This window comes from Neovison vison, chromosome 12 (genome assembly GCF_020171115.1).
Source record: "Neovison vison isolate M4711 chromosome 12, ASM_NN_V1, whole genome shotgun sequence".
Lineage (NCBI taxonomy): Eukaryota > Metazoa > Chordata > Mammalia > Carnivora > Mustelidae > Neogale > Neogale vison.
The window spans coordinates 100,509,724-100,533,063 of NC_058102.1; the positions used below are offsets into that span (position 1 = coordinate 100,509,724).

Sequence of the window (23,340 nt, forward strand, 5' to 3'; positions counted from 1 at the left end):
TTGTAGGTCAGCACAAAGTTTATTAGCCATTTCTGCTAAGAAGGGCCTCTTTCTGAAGAGGCTGATTACTCTAACATACCAGCCAGAAAACAGCCATACGTACAGGGCCTCACTTTCATTCCATCTCAAGTCATACTAGAAAAAAAAAACAGCAATTGTCCTGGGATTCCCTGGGAATGACTAACGTGTGAGACTGTCTGGAAGCCAATGATAAACATTCAAAGTTCTAAGTTCGGGAAACGTGGTTTTTGCCCAGGTCCACACCCAAGGAATAGAAACTCTCCTTTCAGATAAGCAATATATTGTACAAAGGAACAAATGGTTATCTTAACAGAGAAATATCTAAGACCCAGGGCTTCTCTTCCTCTGTAAAAATACCAAATTCTATCTAATACTATAAAAAGTGATCCCTAAATTCTCAGCCACCCTACCATCCCTGGCCTCCAAGAGTGATATGTCTCCTAAGCACTGAGGAAGTGGAGACTAAACGGAGTAAATTATTGTGCAAAGCTTCACAGAATATTAGATTGGCAGGATCATTTTAGGGGAAGGAACGGGTGTGGCCAGCTTAGGGGGCAGGGGAAGACACTGGTACGCAGGGGACGTTTATCTCCTATTCCCTTCTGCTGAGGGGAGCTTTGCATGGTGGGCTGAAGCAGGAAGCTCTCAGTCACGGCAGAAAACAAAGGAATTTAGGCCTTGAATCAGGAGTGAGGGGGAGAAGGAAGAAAAAGGTTATTCTAGATATGAAAGAACCAGAAGAGAGAAATGGAATCCTATCACATGTCTCTGTTCCCTAAGGATGGCCAATGCTAGTGGGCACCACCACATTAGCCTTACCAACTATTCAAATGTTGACATCCTCCTTTACTGGAAAGAAGCCACTCCAAGTGCCTGAGCCTCCTCAACACCACCTAACTGTGCTGGCCTACCCTCAGAACTCCGGTACCTCCCCAAACAGCAGCTGGCCTCAAAGATCCTAGTTAGAGCCATAGCTAACATCTCTTCTGGTTCCTTGGTGCCCCTTCCTTATCCATAGTCTGCCTTTACTTCCCACTCCCAATGCCAGAGTTAACCAGCTTGGAACAGGTTTTCCATCCTTGGAGAGCAACACTGTGATGTGCGGGGTAGAAGGGACAAAAGATACAGGAAGAACAGAGGAAATGTTGTTCCTAGTAGTCAGAAGGTATCAAGGGCCCATCCGTGTGGAAATGGCTGGGGTGGAAAACGTAAGCCTCGTCCACGGTGTTCTGTCCAGCAAACAGAGGGTCACCATTTGTCATGATTTCTTCAATCTTCATAGTGTTTCTGAAGACTAAGGTAGTCCAAAGAAAGAAATCAGGCCCTGATCTTAGGTAAGGAGTTCCCAACCCAGCAGGGAAAATGAGGGAGGATGACAGCAGAGGTCTGAACAAGGCCCAAGGAGGTACTTAGGTTGGGGAAAGAGGGGGCATGTACATTTCCTAATAAAAGGAATCACAAAGAAATGAGCCTCCCTCCAAAGAGGAGCTTAGAGCTCAGCTTTTTCTATAATGGGTAAGGGAGGGCAATCAGTAAAGGGAATGTGTCCCCTCTTCCCGAGCTCCATCTCATCACTTACTTTCCATTTCGTCAGTGTTCAAGTGTCTCAGGTCATGGGGCAAATCTGGCTCTGGCACTGCCTGGGATACAGGGTCTAGAAGAGGCTCCAGCTTCAGCTCTGGTCCCACGTTTGGCTCCGGCATTCCTGGTACCACGTCTAGTGTAGGCTCTGGCAGGGGCTCGAGGGCTGGCCCCAGGTCCAGGCCTGCCTCTAGCAGTGGCCCTAACTCCAGGCCTGTTTCTTGCCCTAGCAATGGTGCCAGGCCCGACTCCAGCTCAGATGACTCCGCCTCTGGCTCCAGCTTAAGGTCTGGCAGTTGCTGTAGCTCATCGACCTGTCTGGATACCACAACACAGACAAAGGTGCAGGGCTGGTTGTTTAGGGGAAGTGGGGAATGGCAGAGCAAGCAGAGACTATCTCTCTAGGCTAAGAAGGCGGGGAGGGGGGTGGGCAGTGCCTGGGTGGCTCAGTGAGTTAAGCGTCTGACTCTTGATTTCAGCTCAGGTCATGATCTCAGGATTGTGAGATCAAGCCCCAGGTCAGGCTCCATGCTCAGTGTGGCAGAATCTGCTTGAGATTCTCTCTCAGCCTCTCCCTCTACCACCCCACCCTACCCCACTGCTCACCCGCTTTCTCTCTCTCAAATAAATAAATACAATCTTAAAAAATAAAAAAGAAGAAGAAGGCAACAGAGCAACAGAGCAGAGGGCTTAAAAGCACAGGCTTTGGAATCAGGCTTGCCAGAGTTTGAGCCCTATTATTTATTGGATGGGTGATCTTTAGCTTTCTGAGCTTCAGATATCGTCAATAAAATGGGACCACCGCTGCCTAATAGAATACAAGAGGCAGTAGGATGGTTAAACGCAGGACTTTGGAGATTCTCCTGTCGGCTTTGAAGACGCAAGCCGCCAGGAGTCCTACAGCTCCGAGAAAATTAATTCAGCCAACAATCACTTGAGCTTTGAAAAGAACCACAAGCCTCAGATGAGACCGAAGTCCTAACCGAAACTCTGAACTGCAGCCTCGTGAGGCCCTGAGCAAAGAACTCAGCTAAGCCATGACCAGACTCTTGATCCATGGAAAATGTGAGATAATAAATGGGTGTTGTTGGGGTGCCTAGGTGGCTCAGTGGGTTAAGCCTCTGTCTTCGGCCCAGGTCATGATCTCAGGGTTCTGGGATGGAGCCCTGCATCGGACTCTGCTCAGCAGGGATCCTGCTTTCCCCTCTCCCTCTGCCTGCCTCTCTGCCTACTTGTGATCTCTCTGTCAAATAAATAAATGAAGTCTTTAAAGAAAAATAAATAGATGGGTGTTGTTTTAAGATGAAAAAAAAAAAAAAAAAGCAGGACTTTGGAATCTGGCAGACCTGGATCATTTATTAGCTAGGTACCGGAAGCATGCCACAGTAAACCTCATGTTCTTTGGCTACAGAGGTTCATACCCACAGCCACCTCATGGGCCTAGTACGAAGATTCAATAAATCAGAAACTAAACACAGACATTTAGTCCCATATCTGCCATGATAAATTTTCCTTAAATGTGGCTGTTATCACATACTTGGGTGGATTCTCAAAAGGATTCAATAAAATGAAAAAACAAAAACAAACAACAACAACAAAAAAAACAACCAACCCTGTTGTTAAAAAAGTATTTGGTACCATGCTTCAAGTAGCTTCCCAGGAACATCAGTGGTGATGGCGGGTATTAGCAGGGAAGGCCTGGAGAAACAACCTAAGGATGGCAGCAGAACACTAGAGAGGAATGAGGATGGCAGAACCAGAAAAAAACCCTAGAGGCTCAAGAGTATGGGTTAGTAGGAGAGAAGGTCAGCGAGGTGAACTGGGCAGATCTGGGTCACTCCATCAGCCAATAAGGGTTAGGGAGGACGGGTAGAGAAACGCATCTCTCACCTGTTAGAGACCACGATGAGCTTATGTTTCAGGTATTTCCTCCGTTCTTCAATATTAACTGTGGGGCACATATGCAGGAGGATAGGGACGTCAGGGGGCTGGATGCATAGCCCAAGGACCCCTCACGCAAATGGTCCTGATAACCATGTCTCCCCACTAACAAGTGGCATCCTGGGCACAAAGCCTTTCACTTCTCTGGCTATCCATTTTTCCACGTCTGGAGGAAAGGTGTTGGGATTGTAGATGTCTGAGAACCCCTGCCACCTTCCAGGGACGTGTGTCAACACTTCTCACCTTTCTCTTGGTAGTAGCGGCCGAAAGCCTCATCCCGGGGGATTCGGGGGTAGAGGAAGCGCAGTGGGTTCTCCGGGATGTTCTCCTCGGTGAGCAGCTGGTAGTGGCGAATGATTTTAGTCAGTGGGAGAGACTGCAGCACGTCCTTGGTGAAAGGCTGCACGGAGTAGATGAGCACCCTGTCTGCAGAAGGGACGTGGGAACAGGCAGGCATGAAAGAGGAGGTTGGGCCTGGGACGACCCCACCCTGCCCGTCCAACCCCAAGCCTGCTGAGAGATGGCGGACAGAGCCAGGGAAGTCCAGGGCAGCCGAGGGGCAGAGTGGACCAGCTCTGGGGACCTCGAGGGCAAAGCTGCTGACCGTCATCCTGATGTTCCACCCACGAACAAGTAATGCCCCCTTCCGATGTTTCGCTGAAGCGCAGTAAAAAGGTGCCGGACATGGTCTTCTTGAGCAGCTTGCGCTCCTGGCTCCGGCTCACGAAGCCCATGATGCATCTGAAAACACAGAAAGGCTGCTGTGAGGCCGACGCGCCTCCCTGCTCCCCCGCTCTCCCTGTCTGGGGAGAGAGGGCCAGGTTCTGGGGCCTTGCTCTTGGCCAAGTCACTTCATCTTACTGACAGTATTGGTATCCGCCTTCCATGGTTGGAGGAGGTACAAGACTTCCGCGAAGTCACAGAGACGAAAAGCATCTTGTAAGAGGCAAAATGTTGCACAAATGAGCAAGGCAGTGTCGTACAAAGCGCGTGGGCTTGCAGACAGGCCTGGGTTTGAATCCCAACTACGCCCGTTGGGTGAATTCTTGAACATCTCTGCGACCCCGCGTCGTTCCAAGGAGTACACGAAAGAACTCATAAAGAGCGCTCGTCAGGCTCCCAGGGCTCAGTGGACACTGGGCGTGCGCTGGCTGTGACTATTTTTGCACACCGGAGTGTATGTGACCTTGCAATCTTACACCAGTGTTTGCTCTCTCCCTTTCCACCACAGGAGGGCGCAACGGTCCGCTCTCAAGCCCAGAAAACCAGAAAGGGAGTGGCGGGGAGAGGCAGGCTGACCTAGGCCTTACCCATCATTCCAGAGATCCTTCAGGTGGTCATGCACGAGCTCCAGAATTTTGTCCAACCATGTCCAGAATGGTAGCTTGCCAGGAGGGCTCTCTCGCTGCAGGAGGAATGGGAAAGCAGGAAGAGACGTGAAGGTGTCCGCAGTGAGCAGAACGTGTGAGGAAGGGAAGGACTAGGGTTTGCGTAGAAGCTTGATCTGGCCGCATGGGATGCAGGGAGTTACCTTAGTGAAGTCAGCCCAGGATAACAATGCGCCCTCCGTCCTACAGTTCTGCCCTGAGGGAAGACAGGCAGTTCAGATAATGGAGGAGGCAAGGCCAGGGTCCCTGGAACAGAACGGATGGAGGGCTGGGTTTAACAACGAGGGAAAGGCTGAGGGAAAAGGAGGTCTGTACCAAACAGCTTGTTCTTCAGCATGCTCAGCTGGTCTGGGTCAAGGCCTCGGCCAACGTAGGAGGAGAACTGCCAACTGAGAGCAGGACCCAGCAAGCTCCAGGGGGCCTTGGGGGGGCTGGAGAAGAATTGCTGATTCTGCACGGGTGGGAAGAATGGCTCAGAAGAAGCGCCCTCATGCCAAGCTTCCACACCCCTCCTGGCCATCCCTCACTGTTGGCCCCACCTCCTACCTGGGGGTTTGAGCTAAGCAGATTGAACCAAAGAACTGAGGCCCAGGCAATGGAGACTTGGTTCATGTTAGAAATAATCACCACAGGGAGGGTGTCCGTCTGAAGAGAAAACAGGAGTCAGTGGAGGGATGAAATGTTTCTAGCTTTGACAGGGGCAAAGGGGGAGAATCTCCCAAGGCTTCTATTTTATTTATTTATTTTTAAAAAAGATTTTTATTTATTTATTTGATAGACAGAGAGAGATCACAAGTAGACAGAAGGCAGGCAGAGAGAGAGGGGGAAGCAGGCTCCCCGCTGAGCAGAGAGCCTGATGTGGGGCTCGATCCCAGGACCCTGACTTCATGACCTGAGTTGAAGGCAGAGGCTTAAACCACTGAGCCACCCAGACGCCCCCCCAAGGCTTCTATTTAACCCCTTCTTAATGCCTTCAGCCAAATCTGCTTCATTTCTCCCTGCCCTCCATTTTCACTCACCTTCAGCTCCTCCTGCAGACCCTGGTAAGTGTATTTGACGGTAATGCTTATAATGTGCAGTTCCTCTGTCACACCCACCATTCCCTAGGACAGCCGAAGACACAACCATCAGAGGGCCCTTTGGCAAGTTCCTCCCATCCCCCCATTCTCTCTGTCCAGGCCTCACCTTATTGCAGCCCTTTCCTGAACCACCTGAACGTTGCTCCACCAGAGTCTGTGAGTTGAGAGAAGGAGAGAAAAATGCCAGAGTGGGGATGTCCAAGGTCCCTGGAACCCCTGTTTTGTCTCAAGACTTCCCAAGGCCTGGGAACTTCCTTCAGCCTGTTCCACTGGACCAGACACTTAAGCTACTAGCCCTTCTTACCAGGTAGCGGAAGTCCCAAATTAAGCCCTGACTCTGCCCTTTCTCGGGAGTCAAAGTTTTCTGGTTTGAGGTTAGAATGTTGAACTTCCGGAAGCTATTTCGGGGGAAGAAGATATATGGAGAACAGAAGCAGAGTTACTCTAAAACCTCAGCAGGAAAAACAACACATATTCCACCTCATGTCGGTTCTCCCTTCTCCCTTTGTCCATACCCCAACCAAATCAACCTCCTCTTTGCCTGCGCCCCCATGTGGTTGTGCAGGTCGTACAGCGCCCAGATGTTTGCAGCATCCTTGTCAGACACCTACCTTTGTGATTGAGGAGGATTCCTGAAAAGGAAAAAAAAAAAAAAAAAAAAAATCACTGGGAAGCAAAATCAGTGTAGAAGTTAGGAATTTAGTCTTTAGGAATAGATAGACCTGGGTTCAAACCCAGATCTGTGCTCACTAGCTACATAGCCTTGCACAGGAGACATACCCTCTCCAGGCTTGTTTCTTCATTTGAATGGTGCACTGATAATACCTAACTCATGGGGTCCCTGTGATGAACAAGGACTTGACAAGCTGCAGGTTATGTAGTGCTCGACAAAAGTGAGGAGTTCATTTCTGAGTAGGCATGGACAGGGTAAGAACACAACCCCAGGACCTTATGATGGAGACTGCGTGTCTCCTCTGCCCCAGCAGCCTATGTCCCAGCCTCCCCATGGTCCATGTGCCCCACCGGACCTGTCAATGGAGACTTCTGCAGTCAGTGACTCATTGCCTTCCTGGAGTCTCACCAGCAGCCTAGGGAAAAAGGAGTTGGATAGGGAAAAGCAGTCAGTCTCCATCTCCTGGAGAGATCAGATGTTTGAAGAAGACAAGGTAAGAGATTAGAAGACCTAGGTGACAGGAAGAAAAGAAGAAGAAGAAGGAAGAAGAAGGAGGAGGAGGAGGAGGAGGAAGAGGAGGAGGAGAAGGAGAAGAAGAAGGAAAAGAGGAGGAGAAGGGGGGGAGGAGGGGGAGGTGGTAGTGGTGGTGGTAGGTGGATTGAGGAGAAAAGAGAGAAGAGAAGAGCAGAAAGATCTGTAAAGCCAGAAAGTAAACAGTAGTACCAGGGCTGGAAAAAGGAAACAGGAATGAGTTCTGAAATGCCAACCTTGTTTGGACAGTGAACTTGGTCCCAGTCTTGAGGATGAGGGGTCGATGGGGAGTTTGGGGCATGCAGGGCTGGATTTCTACCACAAAGGCTCTGCAGAGAGAGATGGAGGAGAGAATAGAGCTCAGTCTCTATAAGGATGGCTCCTCTTGCTCTTTCTGCCCTCCCAGGAGCTCCCGCACTGGCCTCTAGACCTTTGGAGAAGGTGGTGCAGCAACTCCATGACCTGAGCCTCCCGCAGGTCCACCCCTCTGGTCAGAGGGTCATTTTGATAGCTAACCAGGCATCTCAATCCCTTCAGTTCCTTCAACAGCTGGCGCAGGTGAAACAACAGCTTGGCTCCAGCTGTGAACCTGGGTGATGGGATTCCAGAGAGGGAGAGAGAACTGATGAGTGTCCTGGTGCCCCCAGACAGGCTCCAGAAGCTCTCCTTTAACTAGATAGAAAGCAAGAAACTGAGTGGGACAAAAAAAGAACCCAGAAGCATATGAAAGATGATGCAATATGACTAATAATCCGAGGGATTAAAATCAAAGCCACTTTCACATATGAAACTGCTGATTTATTTCTATAATGAAGCTATTTTCACATGATGCTTGATATGTACTATTATTCTAAGTACTTCATGTATTTAATCCTTATCACAACTCGATGAGGTGGCTACTATTATTAGTTCCATTTTACAGATAATTGAACTGTAGTAGAGAAAGGCTAAGTGACTTGCTCAAGGTCATAGAACTAGTATGGAATGAGTGGATGATCCAGGCAGTCTGGCTGCATAATCCAGACTTTTTAAAGTAGGCTCCATCCCCAAAGTGGGGCTCAAACTCACCACCCCAAGATCAAGAGTCACATGCCCTACCTACCAAGTCAGCCATAATACTTCAACTTCTGTACTTTACTATCTCTATAACAAAAGATAAAAATAGGCAATGTGGTGACAGGAAGTCAATTATACACTACATATGAGCAAATAGACTAGGATAGCAATTTGGAACTAACGTCTAAAAAGACTCAAAAAACATGCACACCATTTGCAGTATTTCTTTTCTCTCTCTCTCTTCTTTTTTTTTTTTTTTGTAGTTTTGTGCCCAGCGTGGAGCCCAATACAGGGCTTGAACTCACAACCCTGAGATCAAGACCTGAACTGAGATCAAGACTTAACCTACTGAGTCACCTACGTGCCCCTGCAGTCTTCCATTTCTAAGCTGTATCCTAAGGAAATAATCAGACAGCAACTATTAATCATATAGGTTCAATTGCTTTTAAGTTTATTAATTTAAGTCATCTCTATGCCCAATGTGGGGCCTGAACTCACAACCCCAAGATCAAGAGTCACACCCTCCAGAAACTGAGCCAGCCAGGTGCCCCAGGCTCAAATTTTTAACTTGCAAAAAGTATCCAAAAATACTAAATTGTTAAAAATCACAAGATAGTACATATATGATATGACTCCTATTTAAAATAAATATACAGGGGTACCTGGGTGGTTCAGTCAGTTAAGGACCTGCTTTCAGCTTGGGTCATGATCCTGGAGTCCTGGGATCGAGCCCCATGTTGGGCTCTGTGCTCAGTGGGGAGTTGGCTTCTCACTCTCTCCCTCGGCCCCCCGCCAAATAAATAAATAAATAAATAAATAAAATATTGAAAAACAAAACAAGGGATGCCTGGGTGGCTCAGTTAATTAAGCATCTACTTTCAGCTCAAGTCATGATCCCAGGGTCCTGGGATCAAGTCCTGCATAAGGCTCCTTGCTCTGCAGGGAGCCTGCCTCTCCCTCTGGCTGCCACTCCCCCTGCCTGCCACTCCCCCTGCTTATACTTGCTTGCTCTCTCTCTCTCTCTCTCTCTGACAAATAAATAAATAAAATCTTTATTGTTATTTCTTTTTTAAAAAAAGATTTTATGGGGCACCTGGGTGGCTCAGTCGTTAGTGTCTGCCCTCGGTTCAGGTCATAATCCCCAGGGTCCTAGGATGGAGCCCTGCATCCAGCTCCCTGCTCAGCAGGAGGCCTGGTTCTCCCTTTTCTACTCTCCCTGCTTGTTTGTGTTCCCTCTCTCAATGTATTCCCTCTCTCACTGTATCTCTCTCTGTCAAATACATAAATAAAATCTTTTAAAAATTTTTAAATAAAAAAAAATAAAAAGGGATGCCTGGGTGGCTTAGTCAGTTAAGCCGCTGCCTTCAGCTCAGGTCATGATCCCAGGGTTCTGGGATCGAGTCCCGCATGGGGCTCCTTGCTCGGCAGGGAGCCTGCTTCTCTATCTGCCTCTGCCTGCCACTCTGTCTGCTTGTGTGCACGCTCTCTCTCTGACAAATAAATTAAAAAAAATTTTTTTAAATAAAAAGATGAAAAAAGATTTTATTTGGGGCATCTGGGTGGCTCAGTTGTTAAGCATCTGCCTTTAGCTCAGGTCATGATCCCAGGGGCCAGGGATGGAGCCCCGCATTGGGCTCCCTGCTCAGCAGAGAGCTTGTTTCTCCCTCTCCCTCTGCTGCTTCCCCTGCTTGTGCTCTCTCTGTCTCTCTCTGTCAAATAAATAAGATCTTTAAAAATAATAATGAAAGGGGCATCTGGGTGGCTCAGTGGGTTAAAGCCTCTGCCATCAGCTCAGGTCATGATCTGGGATGGAGCCCCACATTAGGAATTTCTGCTCAGCAGGGGGCCTGCTTCCCCCTTCTCTCTCTCTGCCTACTTGTGATCTCTGCCTGTCAAATAACCAAATAAAATCTTTAAAAAAGTAATAATAATAAAAAATAAAAAAGATTTTATTTATTTGACAGAAAGAGAGCAAGCAGGGAGAGCACCAGAGGGAAGAGAGAAGCAGGCTCTTCGCTGAGCAGGGAGCCCAATGCAGGGCTCGATCTCAGCACCCTGGAATCATGACCTGGACCAAAGGCAAATGCTTAAACAACTGAGCCACCCAGGCGCCCCAATAAAATCTTAAAAAATGAAACAAAGGATCAACACAATAACACCACCAAAAGAAAGGTGTATCTTTTAACCCAGGAATACCACTTTTGAGAATTTATAGTACAGAAATAATTAGGGATATAAAGATAAAGCTATGAGGATGTTTACTGCAGCACTGTTTAAAATAGCAAGAAACTGGGGTGCCCAGCTGATTCCGTTGGAGAAGCACACAACTCTTGATCTCAGGGTTGTGAGTGTGAGCCTCACACTGGGTGTAGAGATTGTTTAAATAAATAAATAAACTTAAAAAAAAATCCTTTCTCAAAAAAAAAAAAAAAATCCTTTTTCATCTTACAAAATGGTGGGTGAAAAAGATGAGAAGCCAGATCCTAAGAAAAAGAAACCTGGAGCCAAGAAGGCTGAAGCTGGTAGCAGGATGAAGGAGGGTAACCTCAAGGTTGAAATGCCAAAGAAATGGGAGCCCCACTGCAGCCCAAAACCTGTCCTAGTCAGAGGAATTGGCATGTAGTTCCCATCGGCTATGTATTCCAGAAAGGCCATGTACAACAGGAAGTATTCAGCAGCTAAATCCAGAGTTGAAAAGAAAAAGAAGGTTCCTGCTACTGTCACAAAACCAGTTGGTGGTGACAAGATTGGTGGTACCGGGATAGTTAAACTTCCCCAAATGCCTAGCTATTATCCTACCGGAGATGGGGCTTGAAAGCTGTTGAGCCATGGCAAAAAAACCTTTCAGGCAGCATGTGAGAAAACTGCAAGCTAGTGTCACCACTTTTTTTTTTTTTTTAAGATTTTATTTATTTATTTGAGAGAGAGAGAAAGAGAGAGAGAATGAGGTGGGGGGAAGGGCAGAGGGAGAGGAAGAAGGAGAAGCAGACTCCCTGTTGAGCAGGGAATCCCATTCAGGGCTTGATCCCAGGACCCTGAGATCATGATCTGAGAGGAAGGCAGATACTTAACTGACTGAGCCACCCAGGTGCCCCTCCAGGCACTACTGTGATCATCCTCCCTGGGCTCCACAGAGGCAAGAGGGTGGTTTTCCTGAAGCATTAGAACAATGTGGCTTGCTACTTGTGACTGGGCCTCTGGCCCTCAATCAAGTTCCTCTGCGTAGAACATACTACAAATCTGTCATTGCCACCTCCACCAAGATTGCTATCAGCAGTGTGAAAATTCCCAAGCAACTCACTGATGCTTACTTCAAGAAGAAGTTGCATAAACCCAGACACCAGGAAGGTGAGATCTTCAACAGAAAAATGTGAGGTTACAGAGCAGTGTAAGGTTGACCAGAAAGCTGTGGAAATGCAAATTGTGCCAAAACTCAAAGCTGATCTTCAGCTCCAGGACTACCTCTGCTCTGTGTTTTCTCCCATGAATGGAGTTTACCCTCACAAACTGGGTACATTTTTTTTTTTTTACAAAGAATCTAAAAACTGACCCATTTCCAGATTAAAAAAAAGAAAGAAAGAAAAGGAAAGGGAAGGGAAGGAAAGAGAAGAGAGAGGAGGGAGGGAGGGATGGAGAAAGAAAGAACGAAAGAAAGAGAGAGAGAGAGAGGGAGGGAGGGAGGGAAAAAGAAAGAGAGGGAGGGAGGCAGAGGGAAGAAGGAAGAAAATGAGGGTAGGGAAGGAAGAAAAAGCTTGGAAAAAAAAACCCCAAAATATTTGTTGAATATATATAATGGAATATTACTCACTCATAAAAAGAATAAAGTCTTGCCATTTGCAATGACCTGGATGGAGCTAGTGTGCATTATGCTAAGTGAGTAAGTCAGTCAGAGAAAAACAAATACCATATGATTTCATTCATATGTGGAATTTAAGAAACGAAACAGATGAACATAGTGAGGATAAAAAGAGGCAAACTATTGAACTGACTCTTAAACCATAGAGGGTTGCTGCAGGGGAAGTGGGCTTAAGGGGGACACTTGTGATGAGCACTGGACATTGTATGTAAGTGATGAATACCTAAATTCTATTCCTGAAACTATGGTGACTAACCTGGAATTAAAAAAAATTTTTTGAAAAAATTTAAAAATTAAAAAGAGCAAGATATCACTAGTAGGTCAGAGTTTACCATACCCTATACAAACGATGGCTATGTTTGCAATTGTAGTTTAAGCAGTGATTCTTTATACTAAGCCCTATATATCTGTTTTCAATTTACCTGAACATTGTTGTGATTCATTCTTAATAGTTCACTTTTTATTTATTTATTTATTTATTTATTTATTTGATAGAGGGAGAGAGAGAGAGAGAGAACAAGCAGTGGGAGCAGCAGGCAAAGGGAGAGGGAGAAGCAGGCTCCCCACCAAGCAGGGAGCCCAACCCAGGGCTTGATCCCAGGAACTTGGGATCATGATCTGAGCTGAAGGCAAACACTTAACTGACTGATCCACCCAGATGCCCCAATACTTTACTTTTTAAAATATTATTTAATTTTTTTAAAGTAAACTCTACCCCTAATATGGGGCTTGAACTCATGACCCCAAGATTAAGAGTTGCATATTCTACCAACTGAGCCAGCCAGGCACCCCCATTTTTAATAAATAAAAATGAATTTTCTCATTAGAAAATACTTAAAACAGTAGGTGTTTTAAGTATATTGAAAGACATACTAGTTTTTTTCCCCATCACAAAAAATTAATATAAAAGAGCTTACTTAAAAAAAATAGCAAGAATGGGGTACCTGGGTGGCTCAGTGGGTTAAAGCCTCTGCCTTTGGCTCAGGTCATGATCCCAGGGTCCTGGGATCGAGCCCGCATTGGGCTCTCTGCTCAGCGGGGAGCCTGCTTCTCCCTCTCCCTCTGCCTGCCTCTTTGCCTACTTGTGATCTCTGTCAAATAAATAAAGAAAAATAGCAAGAAAGTAAAAAATCTAAATGTCCAAAAATAGGAGTTCATTAACTAAATTATGTTACCTCCATACAGGGAACTATGATGCAACCATTAAAAATAAAATGGATGTCGGGCACCTGGGTGGTTCAGTCAGTTAGTCATGTGACTCTTGATCTCAGCTCAGGTCTTTAAATCTTTTTTTTTTTTTTTTTTTTAAGATTTTATTTATTTATTTGACAGAGAGAAATCACAAGCAGACGGAGAGGCAGGCAGAGAGAGAGAGGGGAAGCAGGCTCCCTGCTGAGCAGAGAGCCCGATGCGGGACTCGATCCCAGGACCCTGAGATCATGACCTGAGCCGAAGGCAGCGGCTTAACCCACTGAGCCACCCAGGCGCCCTCAGCTCAGGTCTTGATCTCAGGGTCGTGAGTTCAAGCCCCACGTTGGGTTCCATGCTGTGCGTGGAGTCTACTTAAGCAAACAAACAAACAGACCCAAAAACATGGTTAAGGGGTGCCTGGCTGGCTCAGTTAGTAGGGCATGCAACTCTCAATCTCAGGGTAGTAGGTTTGAGTCCCACGTTGGGTGCAGAGTTTACTTAAAAAATAAATAAAATCTTAGAAAAAAAGAAACATCAGCTTGTCTTATTTTAAAAAAATAAATAAATAACACAGGTAAATACTGTAATACACTGCTAAGATAAAAAGCAAAAACCACAGTTCTCAAAACAATACAAAAATACGATTCAATTTTTGTATAGTATTACAGTAGCTACATCTGGGCAATAAGATAATAGGTAATGGTCTTTCTTTTTTTCCCACATTATAGTCACTACAGTTTAAAAAAAAAAAAAAAAGTAGTGGGGCACCTGGGTAGCTCAGCTGGTTAAGCAGCTGGCTTGTGATCTTGGCTCTGATCATGATCTCACAGTCCTGGGATCAGGCCTTGTATCAGGCTCCGCACTCAGTAGGGAATCTGCTTAAGGATTCTCTCTCTCCCTCTGTCCCTCTCTCCTCCCCCGCCCTGCTTTTATTCTCTCTCTTCTAACATAGGTAAATACATCTTTAAAAAAAAAGTTAAAAACCTATTTCTTAGGTGATTAAAAAGGAAGGAAAAACCAGCTATGGCTTAAACCATTCCTTTCACCAAAGCAAAGACCAGGCTCTGGGTTCTCTGCGTGGTGAGAATGAAGAGAGGTTCACTGTGGTCAGACAAGGGAGCTGGGATCATTTTGGGGAGCAGAGAGTAAGGACAGCAGTATCTCCTGCCTAGATAGATCATTCATTACATGAACAAGAAAATTCATTACAATTCATGGTTTACAATTTACAAAGCACAGCGGCGTGGTTGGGACAAGGGCTGGGCGGGCCTCTCACCACTTCTCCAGCTGTTCCAACCCTCCATCTGAAGGGGCTCCGATGCAGGCTTTCTGCTGTTGGACTTTCCATTCCTCCAACTTGGGCAGTAGTAGCTCCACGAGGGTCGTTAACTGGCCTAGCAATGCTTTGATGGCATCCAGCACTTCCTAAGAAAGACATAAAGTAAGTAGTGAGCACTTCTCACGATCGCCCTGCACCACCCAACTGGGGAGGAAGAGACAAAGAAGCCAAGGCTAAGAGGCCAGGCCTCCCACATCCCTCATTTTCCCCATTCTCTGTTGCCCACTCCCTCTGTCTGCCTCCCACCTTTCTCCTTTTGTCCAGTTCATTGAGAGTCTCCTGCAGAAGCTGCTGCTGTCTCGTCTGATGGGGGTCTAAAGAGAGTGTCTTCACTGGATGATAGGAGCGGGAGTGAGACAGATGCTCAGACCTAGGGCTCCTTCCCCTCTCCATCCTGCCCAGGACCTTGGGCAGATTTGGGGGCAGGGAGCAGGGGGCATTTTGAAGGGAGAAGAAGGGGGCCCAAGCAAAGCAGAGGCACCTTTGGGCCCTTGGGCAGACTCTGAAGGGTTATGCCGGAACCAAAAGCCCACTCGATCTGCTGAGGCAGTTTGTCATGCGTCTCCCCCAGCGCCCACCCGCTGGCCCTCAGCCACACCTCCAGCCTAACCTCCAGAGCGCTGGCTGGCCCTTGTAGCTCTGCCTGGCAGTGGGGCTGCACCCAGTGCGGTTGGTGCAGTAGCCAGAGATTACTGCTTCCTGGGACTGTTCACTTCTCCCCTCTTACACCCCTGGCCTCCCAGCAGGCACTGGGGTTTCGACCACCCCTCAGTGTGCTTGCTTCCTACCTTGGGCCTGGATCTTATATCGGAAGCAGAAGACATCCTGCTGGTCTTTCAGGTGGCAGATGGATTTCTTCAGTGTCTGGAGACGAGATAAGACCCAGAGGAGGCTGCTTCTGTGGGAGGTGGCAGGCTGAGCCCTACTGACCCTAACCTTTCCCACATCCACTCACCTCCATCATAGCCTTTAATTCCAGGATCCGGGATTCAATCTCATGCTGCTGGCTCTCTGCGGGTGCTTGGAGAACTGGCTCTCCTTGCTCCTGAAATAAGAGACTCTGAGCACATTTTAATTCCGATCTTTCATCCCCAAAATCCACCCTGCAATTATATATATCATGGAATGTGGGGGAGGATCTTGTTCTAAGACAAACTTCTGAGTCCTTTCCACAGTCACTCTCTACTCCAGGAGCTTTCAAAATCACTACAAATTGTTCTTACCAACTGAGCCCTCTGAGCCTGGATCAGAATTCTTTTTTCTTCCAGAAGGAGATTAAAGATCATCTCAGCCAACTGGGTAGGGCCCTGGGGAAGACCCTGCAGTAGGAAGATAAACAATTGGCTGAATTCAACTGTCTTCAATGATCTAGCCCTCCAGACCTGCCCCACCACTGATCCCAGTAAGTCCCCCTCCTCCAGGGTCCTTAGCCCTCCCCCTCTTCACCACTGGTACCCTAAAACCTAGCCTCTTCCCAACAGGGTCATCTAGACTCTGCCTTTCTCTCTGCCAGTGATTCCCCCAAGTCCAGACCTTTGCCCCCATCCTTTCACATCTCCAGGTCCTGTTCCATACCCTAAACCATACTCCTCTATACTCCTCTATACTTTTCTATTCAGCTTTTTGGCTCTTCCTGGCTCCTCTAAGTACCTGAATGTCCCGAGAGAATTTTCGCAAGTTGTGCTGTAGTAACAGGAGCTCAGGGTCCTGACTGCAGCGGCCACACTCATTGTTCAGTTGGTCCAAGAAGTTGAAGAACAGCACGATAGCCTTGGAATCATCATTGCCCAGTGCAGCCTCTTGCCTGGGGATCAGAAATGACAAGGATTAGTATCACTGCAGGGTTGCTACCGTCTTTTGAGGCCTTCTAACCCCATCCTGCTTTTGGTGTCTCCAGGATCCTGGTGCTCAGAAGAACACTGTCTTCATCCTACCCACATCCAACTTCTTGAGGCACTCACCAGTTCTGGTCTTCAATCCAGACAGCTAAGTACTGTCGAATGTCCACGGGCAGGAGGCTATCTGAGTACAGCTGGTGCAGCTGATCCTGAAATGGGTTGTTGAGATTCTGCAACATCTCCCACTGCGCCATTTGGGGTCTGTGTCTGAAGGATGCAGGTTCCAACCGGAAATTTTGCTAGACTAAATCAGCCACAGTCTCATGACTGCTTATCACTACAATAAAGATTTTTAATTACAGAGGTAAGAAAAAAATGCGCACACACACATACAATTAAAGCTACATTGACCCCGCTCCTAATCTTGGTCCCTTTCCCTCTTGTCTTCACACATAACCAGTATTATCAGTTTGGTTCACATTCTTCCAGAGAGTACTATTTAAGAGCTCTAATATGGGGGCCTCTTTAAAGATAATTTTCAGGGGTGCCTGGGTGGCTCAGTGGGTTAAAGCCTCTGCCTTCGACTCAGGTCCTGATCCCAGGGTCCTGGGATCGAGCCCTGCATCGGGCTCTCTGCTCAGCAGAGATCCTGCTTCCTTCTCTCTCTGCTTGCCTCTCTGCCTACTTGTGATCTCTCTGTCAAATAAATAAAATCTTAAAAAAAAAAAGATAATTTTCAAACACACACCAAGAAGAGTGAACAGGACAAGAACCATCCATGTATCCATCATTCAGCTTCACTAAACAATATTTACAACATCTTTATTTCATCTATCACCCTCAATGAATTTATTTTAGATTTATTTGCTTGTGTTTGTATTCACTTACATCGTAGATATTTATTTCAGCATGACCCCTGCTGGTCCCAAAACTTTATCAAGGGCTGAAACCTCTTTAGAGATAGGTATAACTTATAATCTGCTCTCCATACAGGAAGGAGGAACTCCATTCCAGATATTTAAATACTGCCCAAGGGGTCACTTAACCCCTAAGACTGTGATACTTCTTTCTTTTTTTTTTTTTTTTAAGACTGTGATACTTCTAAGACCTCTATCGACCTCTGATTCTTCTTATAGATTATCAACTTTGTGATAACTTTCCCTCCACCCCCCCCAACCAGGGTGGGGTCAGGCAAAGAAAGCAGAGGTGTTTGTTTTTTCCACAGTGAAATTTCACTCAAAACTGGTTCTTATGTCACCAAGTAGGCTAGGCTAAGAATCTTTCTTCCTCTCTTTCCCGGCCCCTGCCATCTGTCTGTTTAGGAAATCAAAACTTACTCTTGCTGCAGCCTGAACCTAACAGAAAAAGGTATTTACATACATCTGTGTTCTAAAAAAGGTCACATGATCTTATTACAAATGAAAGAAAAATCTCTGCGGTGGGAGAGATTCTCTTCCACCAGTATGAATAATCATGAGATGCTTTTTAATGTCTTTGAAGTAGAAACACGGGGAGGAAAGGACTGGTCAGGAGTTCCTATTTTTCATTTTAAACCTTTTACTAGTGCTTAGCTTTTTAAACTATGCACCTGTACTGCTTTAAAACAAACAAACAAATAAAAAACAAAAACAAAAAAATGGAGAGGCCCCCCTTCTCCAGGAACGAATCTCAGCTATTATTAAAAGAGCAAGGTGGCAAGTTAACCCTGAGGTTTAAATATGAAAAAACAAAACAACAAAAACCCATGGTCTTCCCAAAATAGATCGCAAACACGAGGGTTAAAGGCTGTTAACGCTTAAGTTTTTTTCTAGCATCTCCCATTCTCTTAGGCATATATTTTGTGCTCAACAGCTTTTGGGAAAAGAATTGCATTTTGTATGTGACCTCAGGCAAATCGTTTCACCTCTCTGTACCTTACACTTCTTTTTATTTATTTATTTATTTGACAGATCGCAAGTAGGCAGAGAGGCAGGCAGAGACAGAGGAGGAAGCAGTCTCTCCGCGGAGCAGAGAGCCCCATGCAGGGCTCGATTCCAGGATCTTGGGATCATGACCTGAGCCGAAGGCAGAGCCTTAACCCACTGAGGCACCCAGGCACCACTGTACCTTACACTTCTTAACATAACAATGAAGGAAGTGAAATCGTATCTACCTTCAGACATCGGTTTGTTTTGGGGTTTTTTTTTTTTTTTAAAGATTTTATTTATTTATTTGAGAGAGAGACAGTGAGAGAGAGCATGAGCGAGGAGAAGGTCAGAGAGCGACTCCCCATGGAGCTGGGAGCCCGATGTGGGACTCGATCCCAGGACTCCAGGATCACGCCCTGAGCCGAAGGCAGTCGTCCAACCAACTGAGCCACCCAGGCGTCCCGGGGTTGTTTTTTTTTTTGGTGAGAATCAAAATTAAGGCAAACCGGAAGGTAAAGGCATTGGCTAAGGGTATTGGAGGCTGCCAGGGAGTTTGGGAAGATGGGTGTTAGGGCTGGAGAGCTGGGCTGGATGGGGAGATTCGGTTATGCAGCAGGAGACAGTTACTTCCGGGCGTACGCCCGGGGCCTGCTGCGTTTCCCACGCAGGAACTCGCGCCTGCACCCGACCCCCGCGCGCCCCCTCTGGGCCCGTACCTGATAAGGGTCTCAATCCCGTCTCTCCCTAGCGGCTCAGGGCAAGGCTTCCGGCCGCAAGAGCTCCAGCGCCCGGGCTAGCGCTCCGCCCTCGGCTTCGTCCCGCCCCTCGGGTCCGCCCCCTTGTAGCTGACTCTGGAGCGGAAGGCTGAACCCGGGAGCCGGCCATTCGCTGCCTGGCAACCGTGACGCTAGCTGCCATTCAGCTAAACCTTCCTAAGTTCATTGGCGCCGCCACAACTCCTCCCCCCCGGGGGGCGGGACAGGAGGCGCCGAAACCACACTTCCATCTCGAACGATTGGTGGGCTAGCTCAACTACGCCCCACCCCGTGCCCACGGAGGGAGGAGTCCAATTAATGGAATAGCCTGGGAGTGAAACAGCTGATTTCCGAGAACCCTCGCTACTGGAACGAAACCGAGAGTTGCACGGGGCCCTACAGTCTCTGAGAGCGCCTGGAGAGGTGGGACCGGAATTTCGACACTTTGGGATAGGAAGGGACGAACTGTAGTCATATTTATTTATTTTTATTTTTTTTTAAATTTTATTTATTTATTTGACAGGCAGAGATCACAAATAGGTGGAGAGGCAGGCAGAGAGAGAGGAGGAAGCAGGCTCCCTGCTAAGCAGAGAGCCTGATGTGGGGCTCGATCCCAGGACCCTGGGATGATGACCTGAGCCGAAGGCAGAGGCTTTAACCCACTGAGCCACCCAGGCACCCCTGTAGTCATATTTATTGATAGTACCTTGCTAAGAACTTGAGGTTCATTGTTTGGTTTTTAATTACCACAAAACCCATACAGGTGAAAATGATAATCACAGACATTTTGAAAATTTAGCTTGGAGAAAAGTTGTTACTGTCAGTGATTACTGAGGTTCTTACAAGGGGAGCCTGGATTCAAATCTAAATCCTCGGACTCCAAACCCCAAACTTAAAAATTCCTGCATTTGAAAGCATTGCCTTCCTCCTTGATAACAGCCAGAGATTTGGATTTTAAACATATACACATTACAGCTTGTCAAAATATTAGATTTATTCATTCTGTGATCACCAGCTTTTATATCCCAAGACTGCCATTCCCAGGATCTAAGTCATAGCCATTAAATAAGTCCTGTACTAGTCGGGCCGCTGAACTAAGACCAAAGGGCCCGGGGTGGTTGTTTCTTCCAGGTCACTCACACCCGAGGGCCCCCCCAAGACCTCCCTGCTGATCGCTGGTAGAGCCGTGTTTGCCTCTTTCATTTCGAAATACTGGATCAACTGTTCAATCCCAGCCTTCACTGCAGGTTTAAGTGCAGCACTGATTAGTAGTCCTGTGGGTCCCCCGGACAATCCAGCCATGGTCATCAGAAGGTCATAACCCATATCTATGACTCCATCTTGGCCTCGTTCCTTGGCCTTGTCTGGACAATTCTGAGCAGCATAATACAAAGCTGTGCCGAGATTGTAGAAGGTTCCCACTTGTGGCAACAATCGGACTATATTGTACACACCTTGCTCCTGCTTCTGCTCACAGTTATTGATAGGGGGGGAGCGTCGGGCCCTTGGTGGGCCTGTTCGCTCCCTGGCCAAAAACTGTAGAGCAGAGAATAGGGCATCCCCTGAAACCGCCCTCACGGTGCTTCTGCTTTTCTGGAGTTCTTGAAGATGGTGGATGAGTTTCTGTGTTGCTTTTACACCCCCCTGGCGGTACAGCTGAAGTTGCAGTGTCCAGACATCAGCCTGGCAACCAGCTTTCTCCAGGGCGATCACCAGTGGCAGAGCTACCAGGAGCTTGGGTAGAGGAGGCATGTGAGTAAAGCCAGGCAAGGACTTTGGGAGCAGAGTCTGGCAGGACAAGAGGTCTGAGGAAGGTGGCCAGGATCTCAAGGATGAGGGAATATTTGTCCAGTTTCCATATGAAATAACATCCACAGGGTACAGCAGGAGGTAGCAAAGAAGCAACTCCACTTGTATTGTGATGAATCTGAGGCCAAACATGTCTGAAACAGAATATGCTGGAGAGGGGAGAAACCAGAAACACACAAACCGTTTCCCTAAGGGCTGTGGTCTGAAAGGAGCCCATGACACAGGGCACACCTCATCCATCATCTCCAAAGTTCTGTTATTTTTAGGCAAAAGCCCAAGAATCAAGAAGCGCAGCCCAATTGTTCCCACTTGGCCTTCTCCATTTTCAAGTCACCAGAGACTTCCTCTGCTTTATTTCCACCCATTTATACGGGGCGCAAAATTACCACAAAGTTCAGGCAAGAACTGAGACTGTCTTGATAGGTTTGGTTACTCCTCGATCCAGTTCTGCCCACTTCTCTGCCCCATGAATAAAGGAGATATTTGCTTTCCCCCATAATCAGTAAGAGATGCAATCTCTGCAAATATTTGTCCATTTGTATTGGCTGCTCAAACCTTGTTCCCTTGTCCCACATTGACCTCAACACCTAAGACCCTTTTCTTTGGCATTTCCTACACATCCCTATCACTTTTCCACTCTAGCTCATGATGTGAGCTGGGAGATCCAGAGTCAGGAGAGATTAGATATCTATGATTCGCTCTTACTGTATCTCTTTTCAGTTTAAGAATTAAATCAGTGAGCTACAGCATCTAGTTGGGGATTTAGTACAGGGTGGATGAATAATAAAAAGGTTAAATTACCTCTCATGCATAGTATATATTACATGCACAGTATATGATGACTGAAAGAAAAGAAAAGAGCAAAATGGAATAAGAACTAGGGGCTGGGAACTACTGGGAGAGGGTCAAGACTAATCCCAGTCACATGTATGATTTAGCTCTGGCATGAAATAAAGTACGTCTGTTGAGTGGTTGTCTACCTTTCTTTTTTCTTTTTTCATATTTTTGAGGGGGAATCTGGGTGACTCAGTTGGTTAAGTATCTGCCTTCACTTCGGGTCATGATCTTAGGGTCCTGGGATCCAGCACCATGTCAGGGCTTCCTGCCTGGTGGGAAGCCTGCTTCTCCCTCTCTCTCTGCCTACTGCTCCCTTTGCTTGGGCTCTCTCTCTATGTCAAATAAATAAATAAAATATTTAAAATAGTATTTTAAAATAAATAAATAAAAATATTTGGGGGACACCTGGGTGGCTCAATTGGTTGGGCGAATGCCTTTGGCTCAGGTCATGATCCTGGAGTTCTGGGATCAAGTCCTGCATCAGGTTCTCTGCTCAGTGGGTAGTCGGCTTCTCCCTCTGATCCTCTCCCCTCTCATGCTCTCTCTCTCTCAAATAAATAAATAAAGCCTTTAAAAAATATTTTTTAATTTATTTGTCAGAGAGAGAGAGAAAGCACAAGCAGGGGGAGCAGCAGGCTCTCCGCTGAGCAGGGAGTCAGATATGGGGCTGGATCCCAGGACTCTGGGATCATGACCTGAGCCAAAGGCAGACACTTTTTGAACTGTGTCACCAGTAATGAGGCAGATAGCTGGTAGACCTACCATGCCGGGGGGTGTATTTGCCACCAGCAAGACATTCCTCAGGCAAAATAGCTGAGTGTTAGGTTCTCCAAGCTTCCCTGCAGGTCCCCCCAGATTCCTCAGTGACCTGAGTACTGTCAGTGTTTTCCTTCTCATTGTGCTCTCCTCTCATGGAGGAGAGTTTCTGTGATGGCCTTTCCTCCCATCCTAACAAACTTATGCTGCAGAATGTGGGCCTCAGTCGGGCAGCCAGCCTCCTCCAGGGTCACCCCCAGAGCTAAGTTGGATAGGCACTCAGGCAGAGGGGCTAAGGAGGAGCCGGTGTGCAAGAGATCCATGCAGGTCTTGGGATCTGGGAGAGGGATCTGGCTGGAGAGTGTGTTCAGAGGATGGCCAATTTTTTGTCAAAAATGGCTGGAAGGTCAGGGCTCCTTTCTGGGCATTTCTTGGAAAGACAGCCAACGGGGACAACAAAACACAGCAAAGGGGCACCTGGCTGGCCCAGTTGGTAGAGCATGAGACTATTGATCTTGGGGTTGTAAGTTTGAGCCCTATGTTGGGTGTAGAGATTAATTAAAAATAAAATCTTAAAAAAAAAAAAAGACAGCAAAGGAGCAGCACAGCCTGGATCATAGTGGTCAGGAGGAACAGCCCACAGGAAACAGGAGAGAAGTAGCGGTCGAGGTGAGAAGTGGGGAAAGTCTTGGAACAAAGAAAAACCAAGACTAGTCAGGGCTAAGAAGTGGCTTTTCCCTTGGGAACTTCAGTTACACCTGGACATAGCTTTACCCCCACCC

General features: G+C 47.0%; 2 protein-coding genes across 3 annotated transcripts; both read right to left on the reverse strand.

Annotated features, from left to right (window-relative positions):
• STAT2 (signal transducer and activator of transcription 2) lies at positions 1-19,225 on the reverse strand. 2 transcript variants are annotated; one of them, XM_044226627.1, is made up of 24 exons: positions 19,118-19,225; positions 16,618-16,831; positions 16,307-16,460; positions 15,880-15,975; positions 15,612-15,701; positions 15,445-15,520; positions 14,903-14,970; positions 14,594-14,742; positions 7,645-7,803; positions 7,451-7,543; positions 7,039-7,098; positions 6,622-6,642; positions 6,315-6,408; positions 6,117-6,164; positions 5,951-6,034; positions 5,478-5,576; positions 5,247-5,382; positions 5,075-5,127; positions 4,854-4,948; positions 4,148-4,284; positions 3,787-3,969; positions 3,493-3,550; positions 1,601-1,920; positions 1-1,315 (listed from the first exon to the last, which is right to left on the reverse strand). In XM_044226627.1, exons 2-24 carry the CDS (start codon positions 16,746-16,748, stop codon positions 1,173-1,175), a joined length of 2,547 nt encoding a protein of 848 aa, XP_044082562.1. In that variant the 5' UTR covers positions 16,749-16,831; positions 19,118-19,225; the 3' UTR covers positions 1-1,172. The 2 variants fall into 2 exon arrangements, with proteins under 2 accessions (XP_044082562.1, XP_044082561.1); XM_044226626.1 differs by having other exon boundaries at positions 14,903-14,988.
• Positions 19,226-20,187: 962 nt separating this feature from the next.
• APOF (apolipoprotein F) lies at positions 20,188-21,172 on the reverse strand. Its single transcript, XM_044228428.1, has one exon. It carries the CDS (start codon positions 21,095-21,097, stop codon positions 20,234-20,236), a length of 864 nt encoding a protein of 287 aa, XP_044084363.1. The 5' UTR covers positions 21,098-21,172; the 3' UTR covers positions 20,188-20,233.
• Between the last annotated feature and the right edge of the window lie 2,168 nt (positions 21,173-23,340).